General features: G+C 44.5%; 1 protein-coding gene across 6 annotated transcripts in view; it reads right to left on the reverse strand.

Moving 5' to 3' along the window:
- ANKRD17 (ankyrin repeat domain 17) overlaps positions 1-26796 on the reverse strand; it is a 488939-nt gene that overhangs the window by 352397 nt on the left and 109746 nt on the right. For all 6 annotated transcript variants that reach the window (XM_029598806.1, XM_029598799.1, XM_029598782.1 and 3 more), the window contains exon 2: positions 23500-23653. In XM_029598806.1, coding sequence (XP_029454666.1) covers positions 23500-23653 — 154 coding nt within the window. The remainder of the gene's footprint in view (positions 1-23499; positions 23654-26796) is intronic.

Raw genomic sequence — 26796 nt, forward strand, 5'->3', positions numbered from 1 at the left:
CATTTACATAAGCATAAAAAAAAAATGTTACTGAAATAGAAACACCTTCAAAGTCATCTCACTGTTTTATTGTCTAAAAGGCCAAACACAATGTTTTAGAAGGAGATCATTCTCTGCTACAATCTGTCACACTACTAACATTAATTCCATTCTTCAGCTGGAACACAAACACAGATGAGCAATTTCTCTTCCCTGCTATTTCTCCTTCTGTTAGGCTCTATAACATTTAAGATACAGCGGCACCTGCCAGCTCAGTGCCAGTCTTGTTAGGAAACATTCCCGTGATGCCCTTTTAATCCCTTCTGCTGCTCCTCTTCTCTCAGACCAAACACTTTCTCGGCAATACTTTAAGTACAAGAATACAGAGACTGACAGGTTAAAATATATGAGCATAAGCCCATTTCCATACATGTACCAAATCCACGCTCTCTCTCATTTCTACCTTTACCAGGGCAGATTTAGTTCAGATTGGCAAAAGACTAGCAAAAACAAAATTTGGCAGTAGATTGTGATAAATTGCAGGACGACCTTGTGAGGCTGAAAGATTGGGCGAGCAAATAGCAGATGAAATTTAAAGTGGACAAGTGCAAGGTGGTGCTTATAGGGAAAAATATCCCTTGCAGTAGTTACATGATGTTAGGTTCCATATTAGGAGCTACCACCCAGGAAAGATCTAGGTGTCATAGTGGATAACATATTGAAATTCCTGGCACAGAGTGCTGTGGAGGTAAAAAAAAGCAAACAATGTTAGGCAATTATTAGAAGGGGAATTGCGAATAAAACGGTGGATGTCATAATGCCTATGTATCACTCCGCTCCATGGTGAAACCGCACCTTGAATATTGTGTGCAATTCTGGTTGCCACATCTCAAAAAAGATAAAATTGCACTGGAGAAAGTACAGAGAAGGGAGACAAAAAATGAAAAAGGGGATGACAGCTTCCCTAATAGGAAAGGTTAAATAGGTTAGGGCTGTTCAGCTTGGAGAAGAGAGACAGCTGAGGGGGGGATATGAAAGAGGTCAACAAAATCAAAGGACTTGAACAGGTAAATGTGAATCGGTTATTTACTCTTTCAGATAATAGAAATACTAGGGGTCACCCCCATGAAGTTAGCAAGTAGCACATTTAAAACAAATCGGTGAAAATTCTTTCACTCAATGCAAGATTAAGCTCTGGAATTTGTTGCTAGTGGATGTGGTTAAGGCAGTTGGTGTAGCTGGGTTTAAAAAGGTTTGGATACGTTCCTGGAGGAGACATCTATAAAATAGTGGAAACTATTCTTAAGATCAAAACCATACAGCATATAGAAAGACATGGTTTAATGGAGCTCAGTCAACATGTAAACCGTTGTGATGGTTACCTAACTTAACGACGGTATAGAAAAATTTTGAAATAAATAAACATGGATTTACCCAAGGGAAGTCTTGCCTAACAAACCTGCTTCATTTTTTTTGAAGGGGTTAATAAACATGTGGATAAAGGTGAACCGGTTTCAGAAGGCGTTTGACAAAGTCCCTCATGAGAGGCTTCTAAGAAAACTAAAAAGTCATGGGATAAGAGGCGATGTCCTTTCGTGGATTACAAACTGGTTAAAGGTCAGGAAACAGAGAGTAGGATTAAATGGTCAATTTTCTCAGTGGAAAAAGGTAAACAGTGGAGTGCCTCAGGGATCTGAACTTGGACCGGTGCTTTTCAATATATATAAATGATCTGAAAGGAATACGACAAGTGAGGCTATCAAATTTGCGGATGATACAAAATTATTCAGAGTAGTTAAATCACAAGCGGATTGTGATACATTACAGGAGGACCTTGCAAGACTGGAAAATTGGGCAACCAAATGGCAGATGAAATTTAATGTGGACAAATGCAAGGTGTTGCATATAGGGAAAAATAACCCTTGCTGTAGTTACACGATGTTAGGTTCCATATTAGGAGCTACCACCCAAGAAAAAGATCTAGGTATCATAGTGTATAATACTTTAAAATCGTCGGCTCAGTGTGCTGCAGCAGTCAAAAAAGCAAACAGAATGTTAGGAATTATTAGGAAGGGAATGGTTAATAAAACAGAAAATGTCATAATGCCTCTATATTGCTCCATGGTGAGACCGCACCTTGAATACTGTGTACAATTCTGGTCGCCGCATCTCAAAAAAGATATAGTTGCGATGGAGAAGGTACAGAGAAGGGCAACCAAAATGATAAAGGGGATGGAACAGCTCCACTATGAGGAAAGGCTGAAGGGGTTAGGGCTGTTCAGCTTGGAGAAGAGACAGCTGAGGGGGAATATGATAGAGGTCTTTAATATCATGAGAAGTCTTGAACGAGCAGATGCGAATTGGTTATTTACACTTTTGAATAATAGAAGGACTAGGGGGCATTCCCTGAAGTTAGCAAGTAGCACATTTAGGTCTAATCGGAGAAAATTCTTTTTCACTCAACGCACAATAAAGCTCTGGAATTTGTTGCCAGAGGATGTGGTTAGTGCAGTTAGTGTAGCTGGGTTCAAAAAAGGTTTGGATAAATTCTTGGAGGAGAAGTCCATTAATGGCTATTAATCAAGTTTACTTAGGGAATAGCCACTGCATTTAATTGCATCAGTAGCATGGGATCTTCTTAGTGTTTGGGTAATTGCCAAGTTCTTGTGGCCTGGTTTTGCCTCTGTTGGAAACAGGATGCTGGGCTTGATGGACCCTTGGTCTGACCCAGCATGGCAATTTCTTATGTTCTTATGTTCTAATAAGGAATAGCCACTGCTTGTTACCAGCATTAGTACCTTAAGATCTATTTGTTTGAGCACTTGCCAGGTACATGTGACTTGGATTGGCCACTGTTAGAAACAGGATACTGGGCTTGATGGACCCTTGGTCTGACCACGTATGTCATATCTTTTGTTCTTATGTTCTTCTATCATGTCTTAGCCAGTCTGTACCGTGTGTAGTCCTCTCTCAGCAATGCCCTACTGTGGTAGATTAAACACAGCTTATCAAGCTATTTTTCTGCACACAATTTGTGAATGTCCATCTATCAATGCTATGTTTAGTAAATGTGTCTCTCTTTCTTGACTTTGAAATGGCGTCTGTAAATGTTGGTCACAACTTATCTACCCTTTGCCTGAGAAGTTGTCATAGCTCGAGTGAGCTCTCAAAGGATGGGTCACAGTTTTTCAGCAGTGGAAAAATATATACAAAATTTAAGCACCAGTCACAGTGCTCTGTGATGGCTCCTTTGCTCAAAAAAAAAACAAAAAAACAAAACACCACCACCACACCTTCACGCGATGTTACTCAGTGTCGAGCCGATACAGTAAGGGGCGGTAGAAAGAGGTGCGTTAGTGCCCGGTGCACCTGCGTTTGCCGCACACACAGTTCGGCTCACCTATCGCTCGATACTATATTTAAATGGCATGCAAATGCAAGCCGCGTCCAACGCGCGTCCATGAAGCGCAATCCATTTTACTGTATAGGCGCTATACACCTCCTATACAGTATCCTGGGTGCGCTGGTACCTGTCATTTCAAATGACGTTTGAAATTACAAGTACCAGGAAGTGGATGGCTCTCCTACAGTCCCAAACCAACCCAATCCAAGCCCCAGCAGACAGAGACGAAATTTAGCCGCCCAGTCCCAAACCAACCCAATCCACAGAAAAAAAAATGCTTCTCGCACTTAGCCGCCCATGCTGATGGGAGGAGCAATCAGATAGGGGTGTCAATCTGATGTATTCCGTAGGCGGACTTAGCAATCTGTTATAAGCTGCCGGAGATAGTAGTAAGTGGATCCTTGGGCAGGTGGCAGATGACCACGCCCCTGGGGGAAGATCCTGAGAGGGACCACCGGCTAGGCTTAAAGTATGGAGACAGACACACACTAGTTCTTTTATTAAACAGGTCTTGAAACCACCAGAGGTGGCAGTAGTGAGCTGAAGTGCCCGGCAGGGCTGAAGTCCCTCAGGTACTGTAACAGCGATCCCTGGAAGGCTGAGCTGTTGAGAAACTGTAGACAGTGAGTAGGCAGGGTATGCAGAGTTCATGAACAGAACTAGATGACAACACTCACAAATTGATCTCAGGGAGCTCAGGAAAGGATAGGCCCTCGAGGAGTGAGTACTTGGCTCCAGGGAAAGCTCTGAAAGAGCGATGGTAACTCACAATGATGTAGATAATGATGACTTCCAGGCAGAAGAGAATCAGTAGATAGTCGAGGAGCGAGTACCAGTTCCTGTCTGTAACCTGAAAGGCAAAGAGAGAGAGAAAGGCCCCCGAGGAGCGGGTACCTCTGGTAAGTCCGAGGAGGCAGAGTAGCTTAGGCAGGGAACCCAATCTGAACCTTAGCCCTGTCACTTGCTAACTCAACTAGTAGCAATATCAGAGACCTTTAAATAGCGGAAGCGGATGACGTCATCTCAGGGGGATGCCCCTGAGGTTCGTGCCCTTGCTGGTATTTCACTCGGAGCGTGCGCGCCCTAGGCTTCAGGCAACATGGTGGATCTGCAGCGTCGAACCGGCCCGGGGACGCCGGAGAGAGACGGCAGGGAGACGCTGCGGCAGCCAGTCGTCCTTCAGACCTGGAGGGAGTCGCCACAGAGGTAAAGAGGGCAGAGTGAGGGTGTCGGGCAGTGACTGTCGCAGCACCCTGCAAGATAACACCTGAAGCTCTGAAATTCTTCAGGCTGAACATAGGGCCAGCAGGAACACAACCTTCAGATTAAGATCTTGAAGTGATGCTCTCTATATAGGCTCAAACTGCACTGCTGCCAAAACTTTGAGAATTAAATTCAGATGCCATGCTGGGACCAGTGGCTATGCAGGCTATGGCTGCCACTTGTACCTTGAAAGAATTTAGGACTAATCGTTTGTCCAATCCATCTTGAAGGAATTCCAGTTCTGTTTTAAAAGGTGAAAGACACCTCTCTCAACAGGAAGCCTCAAAAATTCTCCATACGCTTATATAAGCCAGGGACATGGATACCTTTCTTGCTTTAAGTAGCATCAATATCACTGTTCTTGAGCAGCCTCGCTTGCGCAATCTCGTCCACTCAAGAGCCAGGCTGTAAGAAAGTAGTGGGAAAGTAGTGGGAAAGTAGTGGGAACAGCATTGCGTCCAAACAGCATTCCAAGTGCCCTCATCTCAACCACTGTGCACACACCTGCTTGTACAGCCTCAATTTTCTGGGACCTCAGCCATGCTCATTTTCCCTATCCCAATCATCAAAAACCTCTACAACAACCGGATAAAACCAGCCAACCATTCAGTCTTCCAACACAAACGTCTGATACCAATAATGACAACCCCTCTCACCCAATTCCTCGGACTATCCTTATTCTCTCTAACACTCTTTAACGCTCAATCAATCTCAAAAAAAACTCACATAATCAATGACTATCTCCAGGACACACAACCGGATATATGTGCTATGACAGAAACATGGTTGAAACCCACAGACCTACCTCTAATTAACCAACTACCCATTCACATCTACGACATCTACTCCATACCCAGACCCAAAAAAAGAGGGGGAGGACTTTGCTTAGCTGCAAAGAAGGAGCTCAGACTAACCCTACAGACCACTATTCACTCCTCTCGACTGGAATTTGCCCTCTTCAGCTCTAAACAGCTCCAAATTTGTTTAATATATGCCCCTCCCGGTCTCCTGGATTCAGATCCATCACCACTCATTGAACTCATCGCCAAACACCTAAAAAATGACACCCCAGCTGTCATCCTAGGAGACTTTAACATTCACACAGACGTGATCCCTTTATCCGCCAATTGCGATATGCTACTATCTTCTTTTAAGGCTATGGGCTTCTCTCAAATTGTTAAAGGTCCCACGCACAGAGCAGGGCACACTCTGGACCTTATATTCATCAACTCAGGCCTTTCACAATCTTCCCCACCACAATGCTCCCCTATCCCATGGTCAGATCACCTGATGATAACAACTAATCTCTGTATCAAGGACAACCCCATATCTCCAAACACCAAAACCACAATTCACTACAGGAACTCATGCTCTAGAGAGGACCTCACCTCTCTCCTATCTTCGGAACTCGCCAATCTTGACCTTTCAGACGCAGAAACAGCCACCTCGTCATGGCACAACATTACGAACAAGGTGGCAGAAAAACTTTGCCCTCAAAAAACCAAAGAGATCAACCCAGCCTGCAAAACCAAAAAACCATGGTTCACGCAGGAACTAAAAACCATCAAATTAGAATTGAGAAAAAAAGAACACGCATGGCGGAGAAATCCTTCCAACACTACACTGAATGAGTACAAAACCCTCATGCACAACTACAGAAACAACATCCTTCGCACAAAGAGAGATTTTTATGCCCACAAAATTCACAATTTTTCCTTTGATCCCAAAGCACTGTTCACATATGTCTCAGAGCTCACAAAAACCACCTCACCAACTATCCCAGATGATCAAGCACAATCAAGATGCACAGAGCTTGCTCAATTTTTTGAAAACAAAATTCTCAAGCTAATGGCCCCTCTGGCAACCAGTAACACAGTACCTCCTTCTATCATCACTCCTTCACGCAACCAGAACATAAACCTTGATTCATTCGAACCTATCTCCTCACTTGAAATCGAAATGACTCTCAAAAAGATGAAACCCTCCACTCACCCGACAGATTCCATCCCTTCTAAACTCCTACTCACCATCCCGAACATCATAGCGAAGCCCTTAGCAGAGATAATTAATAGCTCGCTAACCCAAGGACTAGTACCAGACATCCTGAAACTAGCCACCCTCAAACCTCTCCTCAAAAAACCCAACTTGGACCCTACAGACCCAGCTAATTTTTGCCCCATAGCTAACCTTCCATTTGTAGCCAAACTTATGGAGAGGATAGTCAACAAACAGTTATCTGAATACCTAGAAGAGCATAAAATACTCACAACAGCCCAATTCGGATTCCGCAAATCCCTTAGTACGGAATCCCTCCTAACCTCTCTAACTGACAGAGTCCTCGTAGGTCTGGAGAAAAAGACCCCATACCTCCTGATTCTCCTCGACCTATCAGCTGCGTTTGATACCGTAAAACACTCTATCCTGATCGACCGGCTCTCAGACATAGGCATCTCAGGATCAGCCCTGGAATGGTTCAGATCCTTCCTACACAATAGGACTTTCAAGGTCAGAATCAGCAACAAGGACTCCCTCCCGGTCAAATCCTCTTTCGGAGTTCCCCAAGGATCCTCTCTCTCCCCCACCCTCTTTAACATCTATCTTCTCCCCCTATGTCATCTACTCTCAAGTCTTAAGGTCACACACTTCATATACGCAGACGATGTTCAGATTCTGCTGCCAATCACTGACTCCATCTCCAGCACCATCAACTTCTGGAACAATTGTCTACAGTCCATAAACTCACTCCTATCTAGCCTTAACCTAGTACTTAATACGTCAAAAACAGAACTTTTGCTTATCACTCCAGATGAGAACCTTCAGCCTACCAACAACCTAACCTCATCACCAATGATCAATTCCACTCAAGTAAGAGACCTGGGGGTCACCTTAGACAAAAGGCTGAACCTCAAAGAATTTGTCAAGAACACAACGAAAGAATGCTATTATAAACTACATATTCTGAAAAAGCTGAAACCTCTCCTGCATTTTCAGGACTTCAGAACAGTCCTCCAAACAATACTATTTTCCAAGATCGATTACTGCAACTCTCTGCTTATAGACCTTCCAACCATAACCACAAAACCTCTACAAATGTTGCAGAACTCCGCCGCAAGGATTCTTACTAACACCAGCAGAAGTGAACACATAACACCCATACTAAAACACTTACACTGGCTCCCCATCAGATCCAGAATCATTTTCAAAGTGCTAACTATAACACACAAGAACATCCATTCACAAACGTCGCTAGATCTAAGCCTTCCACTTCGCCTACACGAGTCTTCAAGACCAATCAGAAACAGATACTTAGGCACCTTACACGTACCTTCAGCCAAGTCCTCACTCAAGAAACGTGCATTCTCGACTGCCAGCCCCCTTCATTGGAATGCCCTCCCCACGGACATTCGCCTCGAAACGTGTACTCGAACATTCAAAAAGAAACTCAAGACCTGGCTCTTTACAAAAGCCTACACTTAAAGGTCTAGCTCAGAACCACATCCCAGAACTTGAATCATTCTCGCTTTTATAATCATATCAAACAACTCCTAATTTTATCCTTGGTCTCACAATTCCAAATCATTAAATATTTGAGCATGCTACACCAATACCTCTTAATCCAGATGTAACCTCAGTTTTTGAAGTCTTCACTCCTATAGAAATAACCGCCAGTTCTTATTACTTAACCCTTTTCTGTAGACGTAAACTTTTCATGAAGACTGTAATCTGTAAACACCTGTATTTATTATAAGAATTTGTATTTACTATTTATATTTATTATTTAGCCATTAACATTGTTCTGTTACCACTTGGTACTATTTCTCTCCTTTACCTCAAACTCTAAGTTCCTACTAAGTTAGCCATGTTATTTATACCCAATTGTTGGATGTAATTGTATATTTGTTTAATTGTTCAATCTGTTTGATGTAATTTTCTGTTCCTTGTTCTGTGTAAACCGAAGTGGTATGCACAAGTGCATGAACTCCGGTATATAAAAGCCTTTAAATAAATAAATAAATAAACAACCAGGACCCCTGGACCCTGATGCAGTAGGCCTTTGATGTGGTTAACCTGAGCAGTTCCGTTTTCCAGAACCTGATCAGGTCCACATACTTCAGCCTCCTTGCCCAATTATTTATTAAATTTGATATACCGCATGTACAAACTAATTATCCAAACGGTTCACAATAAAGTTAAACATAAAATAAAAATAAGTAAATACAATCTGGAGCCACTAGCACTACCCCTTCCAGGACCTGCAATTCTTCAAAGCACCTTCCCTATCAGAGAGGAAAAACCATAAGTGGCTGTCTCATGGCCACTGCTGCATTAGTGCATCAGGTCCCACACAGCCTGCTTCTCTCCTGCGACTATAACTTTTTTTTTTGTTTTGGCATTTCCGTGGGTCACTATGGTCATGATCTACGCAAACACTTCCTCAGCCAGTTCTTGCTCTTGGATTATAGAGTCCGATTGCTGTGCTTTTAGAAGATAATTTTGAAATATTTATGTAGGTTTAAAAAAAAAAAATGTGTTTTACCCATGTTAATCATTTGTTTGAAAACTGCGTTCCTTCAATGTAACTTAAAAAAAAAAAAAAAAAGCCAGACACTGAGGCGGCATTCCCAGAGGCATGTTTAGGATTGAGGGCGGGGGAGAAGGGCGAGGTACACACAGATAGCATTTTTAAATCATTGCATGTACTTTTCCAGCAAAAAAGTCTACCCTCAAAAAGCAGGTAGAGCGACTGCACATACTTTGCACCTGGGCCAAGTCTCAAGCAAAGGTGCATGCGTACTTTCACATTAAAAACTGGTGCAAATCCCACAGGTCACAAAGGACGCACAGTCCTTGTTCCAATGTGGGCAATCTGAGAATGACCCCCCCCCCCCCCCCCCCTTTTTCCTTACCTTTCTCGTCACAGACCATGGAGGAAAATGTAGAGAAGTGAGATTTGCTCCATTCCTGAGCACAGCCCCAGCCCCTACCCTCCCAGGTGTTTGCCGAAAAGCTGGAAACCTTTCTGTTAAAGCGAAACACCACGAGATCTACCATTGAAGCACCATATCCTCTGGCCTACGGACTGAAAGACCTCCAGCTTTAACTCCCAAGTAACCTGTCTCAAGGATAAGGCGGTACAAAAATAATTTTAAATAAATAAGGCCGTGCCCACTCAGCAGTCCTATTTGTGGAGTCATCTCACCTGTTACTCTTGCTGCTATTAAACTGAGAAACTGTCTCTCTGCCCACAACACGACCTTTGAGGACTCTAGCCTCATATCTGGACTCCTTTCCTAACTTTCAGTGCACTACCTGTTACAAAATTGTCTGATTTTGGGTGTTTTTGTACAATCCTTTGATGGAAGGCTGTCAGAGCACGCCACACTGCTCTAATTTCCACAACGTTCATGGGCAACTCTCTCTCTAACACCAAACTCCTTGAACTAAAAACATTCAAAGCAGCTCCCATCTGTTAAAATGAATATCCAGTTTTCTCTCAATAAGAGCCTCTCTTTTCTCCAAATCCACCGTGTGGGGGGGGGCTGAAAACGCAGTATCGTATCCCCCTTCTCAGCAGCGTCCCAAGCTTTCACCGATGTCGCGATGACGACACATGCAACCTGACTCACAGTACGCTCTCTGTTGCCACCAACATGAAGCCTAATAGACACAGGGACTGTTCTGACGTTAGCACTGGGCAAAACCCTCGACTTCTTCAGCATCAGAAAATAATTTGAGTAGATGTTTTAAAAGCTCTCCGTCACCGGTACTGCTCCTTTGTTTAAAAGATGCATTGTCTGCCTCATGATGTCTAGCTTCTTTTCTTTGGGGACTCTAGAGTGAAACACAAAATCCTTGGGCTGGGCAGGATTTAAAAAAAAGAAAAAAAAACATTGCTATAACTTATTTCTATAATACCGGTACTGCTAGACATATATAGCACTGAATAAATGCACAGCTCCATATAAAAACTGTCCTATAACTGAGTTTTTTTTGTTTGTTTTTTATTATACTTGACATCCACCTAGCTCATACTAATGCATTCCAGACGGTCTAGTAAAAACTGAACCGTCTTCCCCAGAAAGCCTCAATATCCCATTCCCACCTTAGGCAAGGAGAGTCAGGAGCCCCGTTCACTTTTCTGGCCCTAGCCTGCTCTCTTCTTCCCTTGATTCTGAAAAGAAGCAGGAAGTTACTTCAGAGTTTGAAATTAAACCATGTCCTGTAGTCCCTTTGAAAGAATCCATAAAGAAAGGGCCTCTCAAGCAACAGTCTCTGTCTGCTAGATCTTTTATGCCAGCCGTGAGCCAAAAAGACATTTACCTTCAAAAGGTGCCCCCCCATCAAGCAAGCATGCCTCAAAGAAAAAAAGGAAACTCACCCCAGTACGCAGCCAGAGATCCCACACACACCACTGCCTTATAGTTGATACTGCAATGAAGTCATAGCCTGTGTCCACTAGGATATTAATCACCGATATTAAAGCTATATCTAACCTCTACCCACACAATCTTGCTATTCACATCTTCCCTTTATGGTTACTTAGCCCTTTTCAAGAAAATGCTGCACATATTTGCTGAAGACACAGGAGCAGCCTAGTAGTTAGAGCGGTGGGCTATGAACCAGGGAAGCCAGGGTTCAAATCCTACTGCTGCTCTGTGACCTTGAGCAGGTCACTTCACCCTCCGTTGCCTCAGATTCAAGCTTCTTAGATTATAAAACCCTCTGGGGACAGGGAAATAACTATAGCACCTGAATGTTTTTGAAGTGACAAAAAGCAGAATATAAATAAATTAAAAATTATAAAAATAAGCATACGGTCATCCCATTAAGCCTGTAAATCCTATTTAGAACTGTTTTCATGTGCCCAATTATGCTATCCTTCAGGGATGATACTCCCTATACAGAAACAGTCACATGTCGATTAAATGCACACCTTTTTCTAACCTCTGTATGATGATTTATTCACCATCTCTATTCAGTCTCCTGTGTCTAGTAAATTATTTCCTTTATTCTTGTTTTTTCTTTTTAAACTCCTCCGACCTTTTCTTCTGTTCCCTGGAAACTCGCCCTTTCATCTTTCCTAGACCAACCTTCCTTCATCTTTTCTCTGTCCAATTTTTGCTTCCATCACTCTGCAACCACTTCTTTATTCCTCTGCAATCAGCTCCCTCCACAGACACTTCTCCCTCCATCCCCTCCTCTGCAGCTGCTTCTCACTTCTCCTACCCTTTCCTCCTATGTTTAGTAGTAGCAGCAGCAGCTGATCTCCTCTGTCACAGGCTCTAAAGCCACCACTAGTACTGCTTCTGCTGAAGACCTACCTATGTATTATTGTAATCTGCTCTGAGACCAATTCATGGCAAAAAGCAGAATGTCATAAGTTAATAAATGACTAAAATAAACCACAAGCTCTTACCTGCCCCCAAATGGTCTTTTCCCTTAAAAAAAAAAAAAAAAAAAAATGAACATCTGGGATCACCAAGCTAGCCAGCATCTGTTATCTGAGGCCCAGAGCCTCAGACCTTATGATCTCTGGCATTCTCACCCTGATATTTATATCATCTGTTTCATAACTGAAGGAAAACCAGAGTAAAAAAAGTGGCTGCAGCATCACAGTCCAGTGATCCAATACAGGTTGTGATGTAGTCTATCAGATTCACCGGGCAATAACCACAGTTCTTTAAATAAGCCTCAGCTGCACTGTAAAAAAAAAAAAAATGCAGCCTACTTACATGCAGAATAGAGGCCTCCAGCATAAAGATGCTGCCTCTATGGCAACAAACCAACAAGATGACAGAGGGAAGAGGAACAGTAAAAGGGATCCTGGGAGGAGGGAGGCATTATGAAAAACTTTAAGACAACATGTGTTGGTCTACTAGCAGAAGGCAGCTTTTAAACTAAATCATGGGGGAAAGCAGACAGTCGCTAAGGTGCGCATGGTTTGAAGTGAAGTATCAAGGAATATTGGCATAGCAAGGAGGTTAGAATATCTTGATACAGAGGTTGTGATATAGGCAGAAGTAGCCCAGATGCATTTAAATAAACAGCAGACAAATAATTTCAAACCACTAAATTTCAACTGCTAGGTTGCAAATAAAATTTAAAAACAAACCGACTTGTCTATACGTGAATACTAGAAATCTAACAAATAAGACTGAAGAGTTGAAATGAATGGCACTGAGCGAAGATAGACATAACCGGCATCTCAGAGACCTGGCGGAAGGAGGCTAGCCAAGATACACTGATACCAGGGTATAAATTTTAGACCAGGTCAAACTGGCAGAGGGGTGGTGCTGTACGTTAGGGATGACAGAGTCAAACAGGAAAAAAGTCCTGCAAGAAAACAAAATGCGCTGTAGAATCTATGGACAGAAATTCCATGTATGACGGGGAAGAGTAGCACTGAGGGTGTACTACCATCTGCTGGCCAGGGTAAAGAGACAGAGTGAAATGTTAATAGAAATTAGAAAAGCTAACAAATTAGGCGATGCAGTAATAGAGATTTCAATTATCTCAGCATTGACTGAGTAAATGTGAAGGTGCTAGGGCGATAAAGTTTCTAGATGCCATAAGTGGCTACTTCATAGGCTGGTCCTGGATCAGATAAGAGAAGAACTACTTTACATCGAATCCTCACTGCAACAGGATCTGGTGCTTAAGGTAAAGGTGGTGGGGCCACTTGGCAACAGCACTAATCACGCAATCAAATTTAACAGTCACTGAATAGAGAGAACATAAATGAAAACTACTACAGTAGCAATTAACTTTAAGGGAGACAATAAAATAAGGCAATTTAGAAAAAAAAATGAGCAAGGTGCAAAGGTTAAAATTCTGCATGCGGCATGGATGCCATTTAAAAACACCATTTTGAAAGCCCAAATTAAAATATATTCCATGCATTAAAAGAGGCAGGAAAAAAAAAATACCAAACAACTGCCAGATGGAGCGCACTGTTACCCCGTGCTTGGACGCGCGTTTGACACGCTAACTTTACCCCTTATTCAGTAAGGGGTAATAGCGCGTCAAAAATGCGCAGCCAAACCCCCCCCCCCCCCCCCCCCGAAACTTAATAGCGCCCGCAACATGCAAATGCATGTTGATGGCCCTATTAGTTATTCCTGCGCGATTCAGTAAGTAAAATGTGCAGCCAAACCGTACATTTTACTTTCAGAAATTAGCGTCTACCCAAAGGTAGGCGTTAATTTCTCTCGGCACTGGGAAAGTGCACAGTAAAGCAGTAAAAACTGCTTTTCTGTACACCCTCCGACTTAATATCTTGGCGATATTAAGTCGGAGGTCCCAAAAGTAAAAAATAATTTAAAATAAAAAAAAATGTAAAATCATCCCGCGACTCGTGGGTTGAAAACCGGACGCTCAATTTTTCCGGTGTCTGGTTTCCGAACCCGTGGCTGTCAGCGGGTTTGAGAACAGACGCCGGAAAAATTGAGCGTCGGCTGTCAAACCCGCTGACAGCCGCTCCTGTCAAAAAAGAGGCGCTAGGGGCCTGTTAGTGTCCCTAGCCCTCATTTGAATACTAAATTGCGCGCACAGGAGAGTGGCCTGTGCGCTCGCCCGCTCTCCCACGACTTTTACTGTATCGGCCTGTAGGTGAGGCGAAAAGACTATTAAAACCAGAAGGACATTTTCAAAAACTGGAAGGTGGAGCCAATGAAGAAAATAGGAAAAAGCATCAGCACTGGCAAGAAACGTAATACATTAATAAGGCAGGCCAATTTGAAAAGAAGCTCGCTATACAAGCAAAAATTCAAAAGCTTTTTCCAGTATATTCAAAGCAAGAAGCCTGTGAGGGAATTGGACTGCTACATTACACTAAGGGGTAAGGGGTGCCTGGAAAAGAGCAGAAAAACTAAATGAATTCTTTGCTTTGGTCTTTAGTGAGGAAGATACTGGGGAAGATTCCTTTGTCAGAAAAATTCTTCAAGGGTGATGATCCAGAGAAACCAAATAAAATCAATGAACTGGGAAGATGTAAGAGTGCAATTAACAAACTAAATAATCTGGAGCAGTTATAAAACAGAGTAGTAAAAGAACTCAAAAACAAAACTGCAGACATTACTAGTAATCTCTTAACTTCTCATTCAAATCAGCTACAACTGAGGATTGGAGGGTGACCGACATATCACCCATTTTTAAAAAAAGGGCTGCAGGGTGATCCGGGAAAATACAGGCACTGACACCGATGCCAAGCAAAATAGTAGAAGCTACCCTGAACAAAATTACTGGCCCTCTGGATAGAGACAGACTAATAAGCAGAGCAAACTGATTTAGCAAAGGAAAATCTTGTCTTAGAAAACTATTGTTTGTTTTTTTTTTTTAAAAAGGTTAACATATGGACTAAGGTGAATCAGTTGAAACAGTCTCATGAGAGACTCATCAGGACATGAAAAAGTCATGGGACCAAAGGTAATGTCCTATTGTGGATTAGTAACTGGCTAAAGGACAGGAAACAGAGTAGGACTGACTGGGTCATTTTTCTCAATCCAGAAAGTTAAAATAGTAGAATGACCCAGGATTCTGTACTAGGACCAGTGCTTTTTAATGTATTTACAAATGATCTGTAAAATGGAGTAAAATGATCACATTTGCGTATGAACAAAATTATTCAAAACTGTTAGATCATAAGCCAATTGTATGAAATTGCACAAGGCCTTTGTGAGACTGGGGAATTGGATGTCTAAAAGGTAAGTGAAATTTAATACTGATAAGTGCAAAGTGATACATATAGGGAAGAATGATCTAAACTATAGCTACAAAATGCTGGGTTCCATATTAGTGTCACCACCCAGGAAACAGATCTTTGGGTCACTGTGGACAATACTTTCAAATCTTTGGCCCAGTGAGTGGCAGCATTTAAAAAAAAAAAAAAAACAACCCCAAATAGAATGTTAGGGATTATTAGGAAAGAAACAAAAAATAGAACAGAGGATATCATAGTGCCTATCGATCCATGCAGCATCTGCACCTTGAATACTGTGTGAAGTTATAGTCAAATGACAAAAAAAAAAAAAAAAAAGATTACAGTACTATAAAAGGTACGGAGAAGGGCAAGAAAGGCTAAACAGGTTAGGGCTCTTTAGTCTGGCAAAGATAGCAGAGGAGAAGTGATTGAGGTGTATAAAATCTTGGGTGAAACAGGTAAACAAGGAACAATTATTACAAGTCACTGCTTATCCCTGGTTCTGAGCAAGAAATGGATCTATTCTTTGGAAGGCTGCTGAGTACTTGTGGCCTGGATTGGCCACTGTTGGAAACAGGATGCTGGGCTTGATGGACCTTTGGTCTGACCCAGTATGGCATTTTCTTATGCTCTTATGTTCTTATTGTGTTGGATCCTCTATGGTACAGAGCCATTATTAATGCTGTGACTGCAGAATCCTTTCCTGCAGTACCTCTATCCAAATTAGTCCTGGGGGAATTCTGTGCTACTGTGGAGCACAGAATTTGCACAGAATTGCCAAATTCTGTGCAGAAAATGGCAGAGGAAACCCTGGCATGCAGTGAACGGAGCGCGTGCCATTTGCAGCAAAGATGAAGGCCCTGGTGCACCATCCATGGCGAAGATGAAGGCCCTGGTGTGCCATGAACAGAGCGTGTGCCCTTCGTGGTGGAGATGAAAGCCCCAGCGGGACGTGGGATGCACTCCACTCGCAGTGTACATGAAGGCCCCGGTGAGAGTGAATGTGTGTACAAAGGTGTGTGTGTGAGGGGAGGTGGTGAGAGAGAGGAGAGAGGGGAAGGAGTGAGAGAGAGAGGAGAGAGAGGAGGGGTGAGAGGAGGAGGAGGAGAGAGCAGGGGGGTGTGAGAGAAGGGTGTGAAAGAAGGGAAGGTGAGATAGCAGAGAGGGTAAGCAGGGGGGGTGTGAGAGAGCAGAGGGTGTGAGAGAGAGCGGGAAGGCGGTGCTTGAGTGTGGGTGCCAGAGAGAGGAAGCCTTTATGAGGAGATTGGGAAGGAATGTAAGAGAGAGATTGGGAACTGGTGTCTATGAAAAAGGGATCATGTATATGTGAGATGGCTATCCTGTGTGAAGGGATTGTGTATGTGTGAAAGTGACGGCGTGAAGGGGTTTGAGAGAGAGAGACCTAGGTAGCCTGTGTGAGGGTGTATGTGTGAGAGAGAAAGTGAGCTTGTGTGGGTGTGTATGCAAGAGAGAAGGCCCTGTATGAGGGGATGTGTGTGTTTGAGAGTGAGGGAGCCTGTATGAGGGTGTGAGTATGTATATTAGAGGGAGGGACAGAGGGAGCCTGTGTGAGGGGCAGTACTGAGAACGGGGTCAAACTCTGGGACTGGCGATAGAGTGGAAGGGGTTGAGCCTAGAGGTGGAGAGGAGAGATACTGGCAGCTGAAGGAGTTGGGGCCTGAGAGGGCAAAGTGGCCAGGGGAGTAGGAACAGTGAGTGGAAGGGACACTTACAGTGAATTTCTAGGGAAATTCTGCTCAAAATATTTAAAAATTCTGCATCTTTAAGTAATAACTTTTTTCTGTATTAATTTAAAATATAATTAAAGACTGTCATATAAATTGTTATTTTGACCAATATAAAATTTTAAGTTTTTGAGAGCGAATTTTAAATTTTTTTTGAGCAGAATTCCCCAAGGAGTACCAAATCTCCCACACCAAAGGTCTTCGCAATAGCACAATTTCCTTTCATTTTACTTTCATTCTGCTGCACAGCCAAAAGCCACCTGAACTTTAGGGTGGGCTGGCAGAAGATGCATTCTCACACGTAGCCTGCGGTTTGCACTACTTTAACATATTTATTTATTTATTTATTTCGGATTTTTATATACCGACATTCTCAATACAAGTATCGAATCAGGTCGGTTTACATATAACAAAACTTTCGCACAAAAGGCGTTACATGGAACAGCGTTTCTTAACATATAACGTATAACATATTGCATTTAGCATATAACCTATAACATATGGATATTAATAATAGATTAAATTAAATATTACATAGATAATAATAATAATAATAATAATAGTAACTCGTCAACAGGACGTAGGTGAATGCTCGGCATGATTATAGCGAGAATAAATATCTAGAAAAAAATTAAAGGGTAGACTAAATTGAGATTTGAGGGTACACAGACCATGTTGATGTGCAAAGTATGCGAGAAATCCATGAGTTAAGGAAGACAGATGAATCAGAGAAGAAGTCTTTAAGAAGTCTTTAAGGTGAGAAGTTCAGATCCGACGTAGTTGAGTCTTGAAGGGGGGTAAAGGTGAAACTGGATCTGGTGTTGAGCTATTTTTCTTTTGGCCGGTGTCTAAGTAAACTTGTGATTCTGTATATGTTTGCCTGAAAAGCCACGTTTTTAGATTTTTCTTAAAAGTTAGATGGCAGGTCTCTTGGCGTAGATCTGGCGGTAGTGAGTTCCAGAGTGTGGGTCCGGCTGTTGAGAGTGCTCGTTTTGTTAATGTGGTTTTGATCGGGGGAGCATATAAGGAACCTTTGTAGTTGTGCCTGATGGGTCTTTGAGATGTGTGAAGGCGGAGAAGCGAATTTAGATTTAGGTGGGCGATGCCCATTATGTCCTTGTGGATCATTGATAGAGTCTTGTAGGTGATTCTAGCTTTTATAGGAAGCCAGTGTAGGCTGTGAAGAATAGGTGTTATGTGGGCTCTTTTATTAGTGTTGGTGAGTAGCCTTGCTGCTGCATTCTGCACCATCTGTAATGGTCTGGTGGATAAAGCTGGGAGACCTAGCAGTAGAGAGTTGCAGTAGTCCAGCTTAGACAGAATTAAAGACTGGACTACTAGTCGGAAGTCGCTGAAGTGAAGAAGAGGTTTGAGATTTTTCAGCACTTGGAGTTTGTAATAGCATTCTTTAGTTGTGTTGGTTATAAAGGATTTTAGGTTAAATTTGTTGTCAAGACGCACCCCCAGGTCTCTGACGGAGGTGGAGAGGTTAGTGATTGGATTTGAGAATTGAGTTACGCTTTGAAAGTTGGTAAGGGTGTGATTTTCGTCTGGTGAGATGATGAGGATTTCTGTCTTGTTTGGGTTAAGTATGAGGTTCAAGCTGGATAGGAGAGAGTTGATGGTTTGTAAGCAGATATTCCAATGCGCCCAAGTTTTTTGTAGTGATTCTGTGATGGGCATGAGAATCTGAATGTCATCAGCGAAAATATAGTGTTTTAGCTTGAGGTTAGAGAGTAAGTGGCAGAGTGGGAGCAAGTAAATATTGAATAGCGTAGGAGAGAGAGATGATCCTTGTGGTACTCCTCGAGTTGATTTGATGGGTTGCGATTCTTCATTGTTGATTTTTACTTTGTAGAATCTATTTTCCAGGAACGATTGGAACCAGCTATGTGCTTCTCCTTGAATTCCAATGTCGGATAGTCGCTCGAGTAGTATGGTATGGTTAACTGTGTCGAATGCGGCGGATAGGTCAAGAAGAGCAAGGAGGTAAGGTTGTTTTTTTTCCAGATTAAGAAGTATGGTGTCGGATAACGATGTTAGGAGTGCTTCAGTGTTTTGTGATTTCCTGAAGCCGAATTGGAAAGGGGAGAGAATGTTGTTATCCTCCAGGTATTCCGACAATTGTTTGTTGACGAATCTTTCCATCACTCTTGAAATAAGGGGAAGGTTAGCGATAGGTCGGAAATTTGCAGGGTCATCCGTTGAAAGGTTTGGTTTTTTTAGTAACGGTTTCAAAACTGCTATTTTGAGTTGGTCTGGGACCTTTCCTTGTATTAAGGAGCAGTTGATGATGTCTGATATGGGTTTAGAAATGGTGTTTGGGGTCGCTAGGAGAAGATTGGAGGGTATAGTATCCATAGGATGGGAAGATGGTTTGAGCTTCTTGAGGATAAGTTCGATTTCTAATGATGAAGGAGTTTCGAACGATGAAAGGCTGTATTCTTTGATAAATGGTGTGGTTGTCAGCTGTAGTACTGTTTTTTGTTGGGTAAGGATAGGCTTGAGGAGGTTGGTGATCTTTTTGTCAAAGTAAATTGCTAGTTCCTCAGCTTTGTTGGCTGCTAGTTCATCTGGAATGCTAGGAGGAGTAGGTTTTGTTAGGGAAGATACAAATGAGAATAGAGCTTTTGGGTCCAGTGCAAAGTTGTGAATTTTTTTTGCAAAGAAGTCTTTTTTGGCTTTTAGGATGGCTAATCTGTATGTGTTAAGATGGGATTTGTAAATTCGCGTTGTGATGATGGACGGAGATTTGCGCCAGCTGTTTTCTTTTTTCCGGAGTTCTTGTTTGAGGGTTTTGAGTGTTGGAGTGTACCACGGTTGTCTTTTTGCTTGGGGTGGTTTTAAGGATTTGGTGGTAGCGGGACAGGTAAGATCGGCAATCTTGTTTGTAATATTGAGCCAGGAGGGTAATAGCTGAGGATGCATCTGTTAAATCCAGTCGGTCGAGTTCTGTGGAAAGTATGTTACTAAGATTGTCTATGGGGCAGGGTTTCCTGTAACGTATAGTGGTTACTGGATATATGGGACGAGGCTGGTCTGAAATTTGAAGTTCTGCCGAGATGACGTGGTGGTCCGACCAAGGGACTGGGACGCAGGTAGGGTTATTGGTTGGTGATATGCCGTTGTTGAGAAAGATCAGGTCAAGTGTGTGTCCTGCTTTGTGCGTGGGATCTTTGACTATCTGGTTGAAGCCTAAGTGGTTGAGAGCTGAGAGAAGGATATCACAGTTATGAGTTAGTGGTGTGTTATTTACATGTAAGTTGAAGTCTCCCATCAGAATAGCTGGTTTATCCTGTTTGCAATGTTTTGTTGTGAACTCAATTAGAGGTGAAGGGTCCGTGTCTAAAGTTCCAGGTGGTGAGTAGACTAAAGCTATTTGTAGATGGTCCGAATTGAAGAAGGCAATTTCAGTCTTGTTTATTGTGGTAGATAATTGGAGTGAGAGCCCTAGGCCCTTTTTTGTGGCTAGAAGGATCCCTCCACCCCTTTTTTTGATTCTAGGGATTGAATGAACGTCATAAAGATGGTTGGGTAGCTGGTTTAGTAGGACTGTGTCTGTGGGTTTCAGCCATGTTTCTGTGATGGCGCAAATATCGGGGTTGTTGTCTGTCAGATGGTCGTTGAGGAGGTGTAGTTTTTTTGTGATCGATTGGGCGTTGAATAGTGTGAGCGTGAATAATGTTAATCCTAGCGTTTGGGTCATGGGGGAGATCATGATTGGAATCAATCTCTGATGTCGTATGCCTAGAATCCTGGGTTTATTGGATTTGGGTTTAGGTGTGTACTGGATAGTTGGTATAGGTATAGGGTGCATGATACGGTGGTGGTGTGTTGAATTGTATCCTTACTTGGAATCCGAAGTTGTGGTTGGGGTGACGGAGGGCTGGTAGCTTCTCTGATGACTGATGGGTGGCTGTTAGACAATGGTTGGAACAGTAGTTGCAGTGTCCTCTAGTCTATAGGTGTCAGGAAGAGGGTGGTGGGTCTGGCACTGTGGGTTCGTCTACGGCTATTAGGTTAGGTCTGCTGAGAGGGCCTGTTTTCGCTGCCGCTAGCTGAGAGTCTTTCGGGCTTACCTTAAGACCCAGCTGTGATTGAGACCTGGCTTCTGGGCTGCTCTTCTGGGCTGCACTAAGGGGCGCACAAAGGGGCCAGCCCCTTTGTCGTGCTCCTTCGGCGTGCGACGCCTAGGCGTCGCGTTGGATTTAAAGGGCTCCTGGCCCTGCTGCTATTGGCGGCTGGTGGTGGGGCTGATTGGCTGCTTCCGGCCCGGAGGAGGGCTGAGGGAGGCGCCTCGGGTCGCGGCTCGGTGCCTCGTGGTCGGCGCTGGGGGCTGCCGTGGGGCAGGGGTGCGATCAGGCCTTACCCCGGTGGGCCTCGGCGCCGGCTGCGCAGGCCTCGCAACGATCGGAGCCGCTGGAGCAGGTAAGAGGCCGGGTTTTCGCCGCCGCGGTGGATTTAAAGGGCTCCTGGCCCTGCTGCTATTGGCGGCTGGTGGTGGGGCTGATTGGCTGCTTCCGGCCCGGAGGAGGGCTGAGGGAGGCGCCTCGGGTCGCGGCTCGGTGCCTCGTGGTCGGCGCTGGGGGCTGCCGTGGGGCAGGGGTGCGATCAGGCCTTATCCCGGTGGGCCTCGGCGCCGGCTGCGCAGGCCTCGCAACGATCGGAGCCACTGGAGCAGGTAAGAGGCCGGGTTTTCGCCGCCGCGGTGGATTTAAAGGCTCCTGGCCCTGCTGCTATTGGCGGCTGGTGGTGGGGCTGATTGGCTGCTTCCGGCCCGGAGGAGGGCTGAGGGAGGCGCCTCGGGTCACGGCTCGGTGCCTCGTGGTCGGCGCTGGGGGCTGCCGTGGGGCAGGGGTGCGATCAGGCCTTACCCCGGTGGGCCTCGGCGCCGGCTGCGCAGGCCTCGCAACGATCGGAGCCGCTGGAGCAGGTAAGAGGCCGGGTTTTCGCCGCCGCGGTGGATTTAAAGGGCTCCTGGCCCTGCTGCTATTGGCGGCTGGTGGTGGGGCTGATTGGCTGCTTCCGGCCCGGAGGAGGGCTGAGGGAGGCGCCTCGGGTCACGGCTCGGTGCCTCGTGGTCGGCGCTGGGGGCTGCCGTGGGGCAGGGGTGCGATCAGGCCTTACCCCGGTGGGCCTCGGCGCCGGCTGCGCAGGCCTCGCAACGATCGGAGCCGCTGGAGCAGGTAAGAGGCCGGGTTTTCGCCGCCGCGGTGGATTTAAAGGGCTCCTGGCCCTGCTGCTATTGGCGGCTGGTGGTGGGGCTGATTGGCTGCTTCCGGCCCGGAGGAGGGCTGAGGGAGGCGCCTCGGGTCGCGGCTCGGTGCCTCGTGGTCGGCGCTGGGGGCTGCCGTGGGGCAGGGGTGCGATCAGGCCTTACCCCGGTGGGCCTCGGCGCCGGCTGCGCAGGCCTCGCAACGATCGGAGCCGCTGGAGCAGGTAAGAGGACATATCCTCCCTTCCCTGAGCATTCTGAAAGTAGACTCTAATTAACCCCATTCTGAAAGCCTGGGTCAGTATGAGGCACAGTAGCCAAAGCTCGAACTCAAACTTGAGTCTCTTATTTGGCAAAGTGCAGCTCCACAGAGAAGTTTAGCATTTTCACAACTTATAACAATTATAATTAAAACCCATTTCAGCAAACTGCAATCTTTTAACTGGACCTAATGCAACCTTTTATACACCAGTGGTAAGTACAGCACAATAAGATTTCAAGCAAAGCAGAAAGTTGCTTTGTTTTGCAGTTTTGCAGTTTCTTGGCTATTGTTACTCAAGGTTATTTTTTTGTGCGAGTACTTAGTATCAGCACCTTCCCCCCCCCCCCCCCCCCCCCCCGGGAAATGACGGGAGAGGAGGGGCTGGATCAGGAAGCAGAGTGAATAGTAGTTTCTCTGCTCAATGGCCGATGAAGCAGTGGCATCAGTCCCGGATACCATGGAGCAGGAGTACAGAACCTGGTAAATGTCCATACTATTAACAGTATAGTAATTAGCATTGTTACATATTCTTTTCTCCTTTTAACCACCTTATATATTTGCAATACATGTACACATTTTGTGATAACGTTAACAACCTAAATCTGACCAAAACACCAGTGCTGGGCGGAGAGGAGAGAGACAGAAAGCACCCTTAGTGCCTCTCTCTTTTTTAAACCTTCCCCCACTGGTGCTTTCTCCATGCCATAAAGGTAGCAAAGGATGTGCTGTTGTGGGGTTAGAGAATGGGAAAAAATGGATAAGCTGTTCAGCCAGTTGCAGGGATTGGGGGGGGGATTGCCCCTAACCCTCCCCATCTCCTCTTAAGGACAGCCCTGCATTTGAGTACTGGCAGCTTTCTTTCTACGGGGGAGGGAAGCACTGCTGCTGTTTAACGACGAGCCTGGAAATGTGTTACAGTCTGAAGGAACATACCTGCAGCTTCAAGCAAGGCTTCTAGTCTAGCTTGAGTTTCTGGGTCAACGGTCCGCAAGTCTGCCCCATCAGCAGTGCCAGACAAAAGCAGTTTGGAAGCAGTCTCCAACATTGGGTTTTCTAAGTGCTCCTGGTCCAAAATGAAGGACTCCACCTGTGGAAGTCAAATGAGCATAAGCCTTAATTAGATCCAAAGCCGTTATTAGGAAATTAAGTATCGAGGTGGAAGAGATCGAGGAGCCCTCTTCCCAGCAAAACCTTTCAAGTAAATACCAGCAGAGCAGCATGTTACAGCTATTTATGCCATAAAAGCGTGAAGACAATTTCTTTGCTGCCAACAGTAAAATTATATACACACACACACGCACACGTTAGGTACATTGCATGCAATCAGTACTATGTCGAATGCCAAAAGTAATTTCTCTACAGATGTTTTCCATGCACAGACTTTGTGCAAATGCAGAATAGCATTCAACAGTGTTTTCAATACATTTTAGATCAATTCTTCATTCTTAAATTTACATTGCCATACCAAAGAATATCACCACATGCAAATAATGCATAAACATTTTTACCTTTGATATTCTAAAGTAAAGCAGCTACCACTTATCACACACTATTTTTATCCCTGCCTAATAAGTAGATAACCCAGCTCCCGACCCTCCCCATATTTTTCTGTTATTTATAACAGGGAAATATTAAACATCCTCACCCCAACTGCACCCCCTTCCTTGTACAGATTTGCTAACTTTGAAGCATCCAAAAGCATGGCAGAGTTAGCCCCGCTCCTTTACATCAAAGTTTTGAGAAAGCTGCAAACTTTTTAGACTCATGGTCAGCTTCTATTTTTTTTTTTTCATAAGCGTGCTTTGCTCTAACATTTCCATACTAACTAATATTTTTCACAGCTAAGAACAAAATAGAGTGGATGTAGATTATGATAAAAATTTCAGTTTCTAAGTAAATTTTTCATTTATTAGTTTCATCCTAAGTGCTCCAATTCTATTAGTTTGATTAGTCTTATTTCACATACAATTTATGGATCCTCAAGAATTTGTGATTTTCACAATTCCTTCACTCAAAGAGAAAGTAATGGGAACAAAATAAAAAAAAAAAAAAAAAGAATATTCAGTCAATCTGAATTTTTAATTTTTTTTTTTATAGCATAGCAAGTCAACAAACTCCTCCCCCCACCCCTCAGCATGCATACTACCTTCTGCCTGGTGCAGCGCTCAGAACTCAAAATGCTGGCACTGCAATCACTTTCAAAATCTGCAGGCTGGCTGCGCCAATCTCATCCATCATGAGAAAGGCTGATTGCAGTGCCAGCACTCCAGGATGGAAAGGTTTGCCAGGCATGAGTTTGGGTAGCAAGATTCCAGCCCCTCCCAACCCCACATCCCACCCCTGCACACAGCTCCTAGAGGCTGAATTACATCAGGGAGGGGATCAGGAGATGGGCTAGATCGGGTCACTATTAGTGACACTGATTTTCTATTTCTTTTTGGTATAGGTGGTACAACACTACAAAGCAGCCAGTTGGAAATATCTTACTGCATGTTTAGGAATGTAATATACAACCAACATCACTAGATCACTAATTCTTACAGATCATGAGTTAGGGGAGAGATTCCATAAGCTAGGAGTGGCAAAACCACAAAAAACTGAACCAGCCCCTCCCCTTCATACACAAGTAAACAGCTGAATACTCCAGATTTACGGTTTGGGGGAGGGATGGCACAGGGGGCTTCTGTTTATGCTATGCGAATGGCATTTTGTAGAAAGGCTAAATAATTGCGCTAGAGTCGTCCATTTAAGGTCATCAGAATTTCAATTGTAAAGCAGAAAAACCAGGGTGTAACCATTAAATCAATTTCTAGGAATTGTTACTCAAGGTTTCCAGGGTTTTCAGTCATACATATGGCATAAAAAAGCAGAGTTGCTTGCCTATAACAGGTGTTCTCCCAGGACAGCAGGATGTTAGTCCTCACAGATGGGTGACCATCAGCAGATGGAGCCCAGCACGGAACACTTTTGTCAAAGTTTCTAGAACTTTGAATGGCACACTGAGCATGCCCAGCATGCCTCCGACCCCTTGGCCACACGGGGTTCCCTTCAGTCTCATTTTATAGCAAAAAAGCACGAGCGAAAAATAAAATAAGAAACATAAGCAAACCCAACTCCGTGGGGTGGTGGGTGGGTTTCATGAGAGCTAACATCTTGCTGTCCTGAGAGAACACCTGTTATAGGTAAGCAACTCTGCTTTCTCCCAGGACAAGCAGGATGGTGGTCCTCACAGATGGGTGCATAGCTGTCCCCGGAACACTCCGGGCCAACAAGCACCCAATAACATGCAACAGACAGAAAAGAGGCGCTGTTAGCAACAACGAGGCAGCCTGATCATCATACTGGGCTCTAGGTAGGAAGAGTTGGGTTGATATACTGGAAACAAATTATGGAGGACAGATTGGCCAAAGACACTGTCCTGTCGACCATCCTTGTCCAGGAAGTAATGGACTGCGAATGTGTGGAGGGAGCTCCACATAGGCAGATTTTGGCAATAAGGACTGCCCAGAAGTGTGCCACTGACGCTGCCATGGCCCTCAATGAGTACACTTTCACTCATCCCTTGAGTGGAAGGCTTGCTTGCTGGTACCAGAAAGCAATACAATCCGCCAACCTATTGGAGAAGGTCTGCTTGCCCACTGCAACTCCCAGTTTATTCCTGTCAAGGAAGACAAAGTTGGGTGGACTGCCTGTGGGCTGCGGTGCGGTCTACATAAAAGGCGAGAGCACGTTTGCAGTCCAAGGTGTGCAGAGCCCGCTCACCTGGGTGTGAGTGTGGCTTCGGGAAAAATGGACTGATTTAGATGGAAGTCAGTCACTACTTTAGGCAGGAATTTAGGGTGACTGCACACTCACCCTGTCATGGAACAACCTAGTGAAAAGGCAGATAGGTCACTAGGGCCTGCAGCTCACTGACCCTGCGAGCAGAAGTAACCGCCACGAGGAAGAGAACTTTCCAAGTGGGGTGCTTGAACTCGCAGGAGTGCAGGGGCTCAAACAGAGGCCAAATGAGCCATACCAGCACTATGTTGACGTCCCAGGCCACAACAGGAGGACATAATGGAGGCTTCAGTTGAAGTAAGCCTCTCATGAAGCACCTAAGGGCTTCACCGAGACTGGGGTATCGCCCACCCCTCGGTGGTTGGCGCTAATAGCACTCAGATGTACCCGGATTGAGGTTTTCTGTAAACCAGACTCCAAAAGGCACCAGAGGTAGTCCAAAAGCCTCAG

Source organism: Rhinatrema bivittatum, chromosome 1 (assembly GCF_901001135.1).
Source record: "Rhinatrema bivittatum chromosome 1, aRhiBiv1.1, whole genome shotgun sequence".
NCBI classification, from domain to species: domain Eukaryota; kingdom Metazoa; phylum Chordata; class Amphibia; order Gymnophiona; family Rhinatrematidae; genus Rhinatrema; species Rhinatrema bivittatum.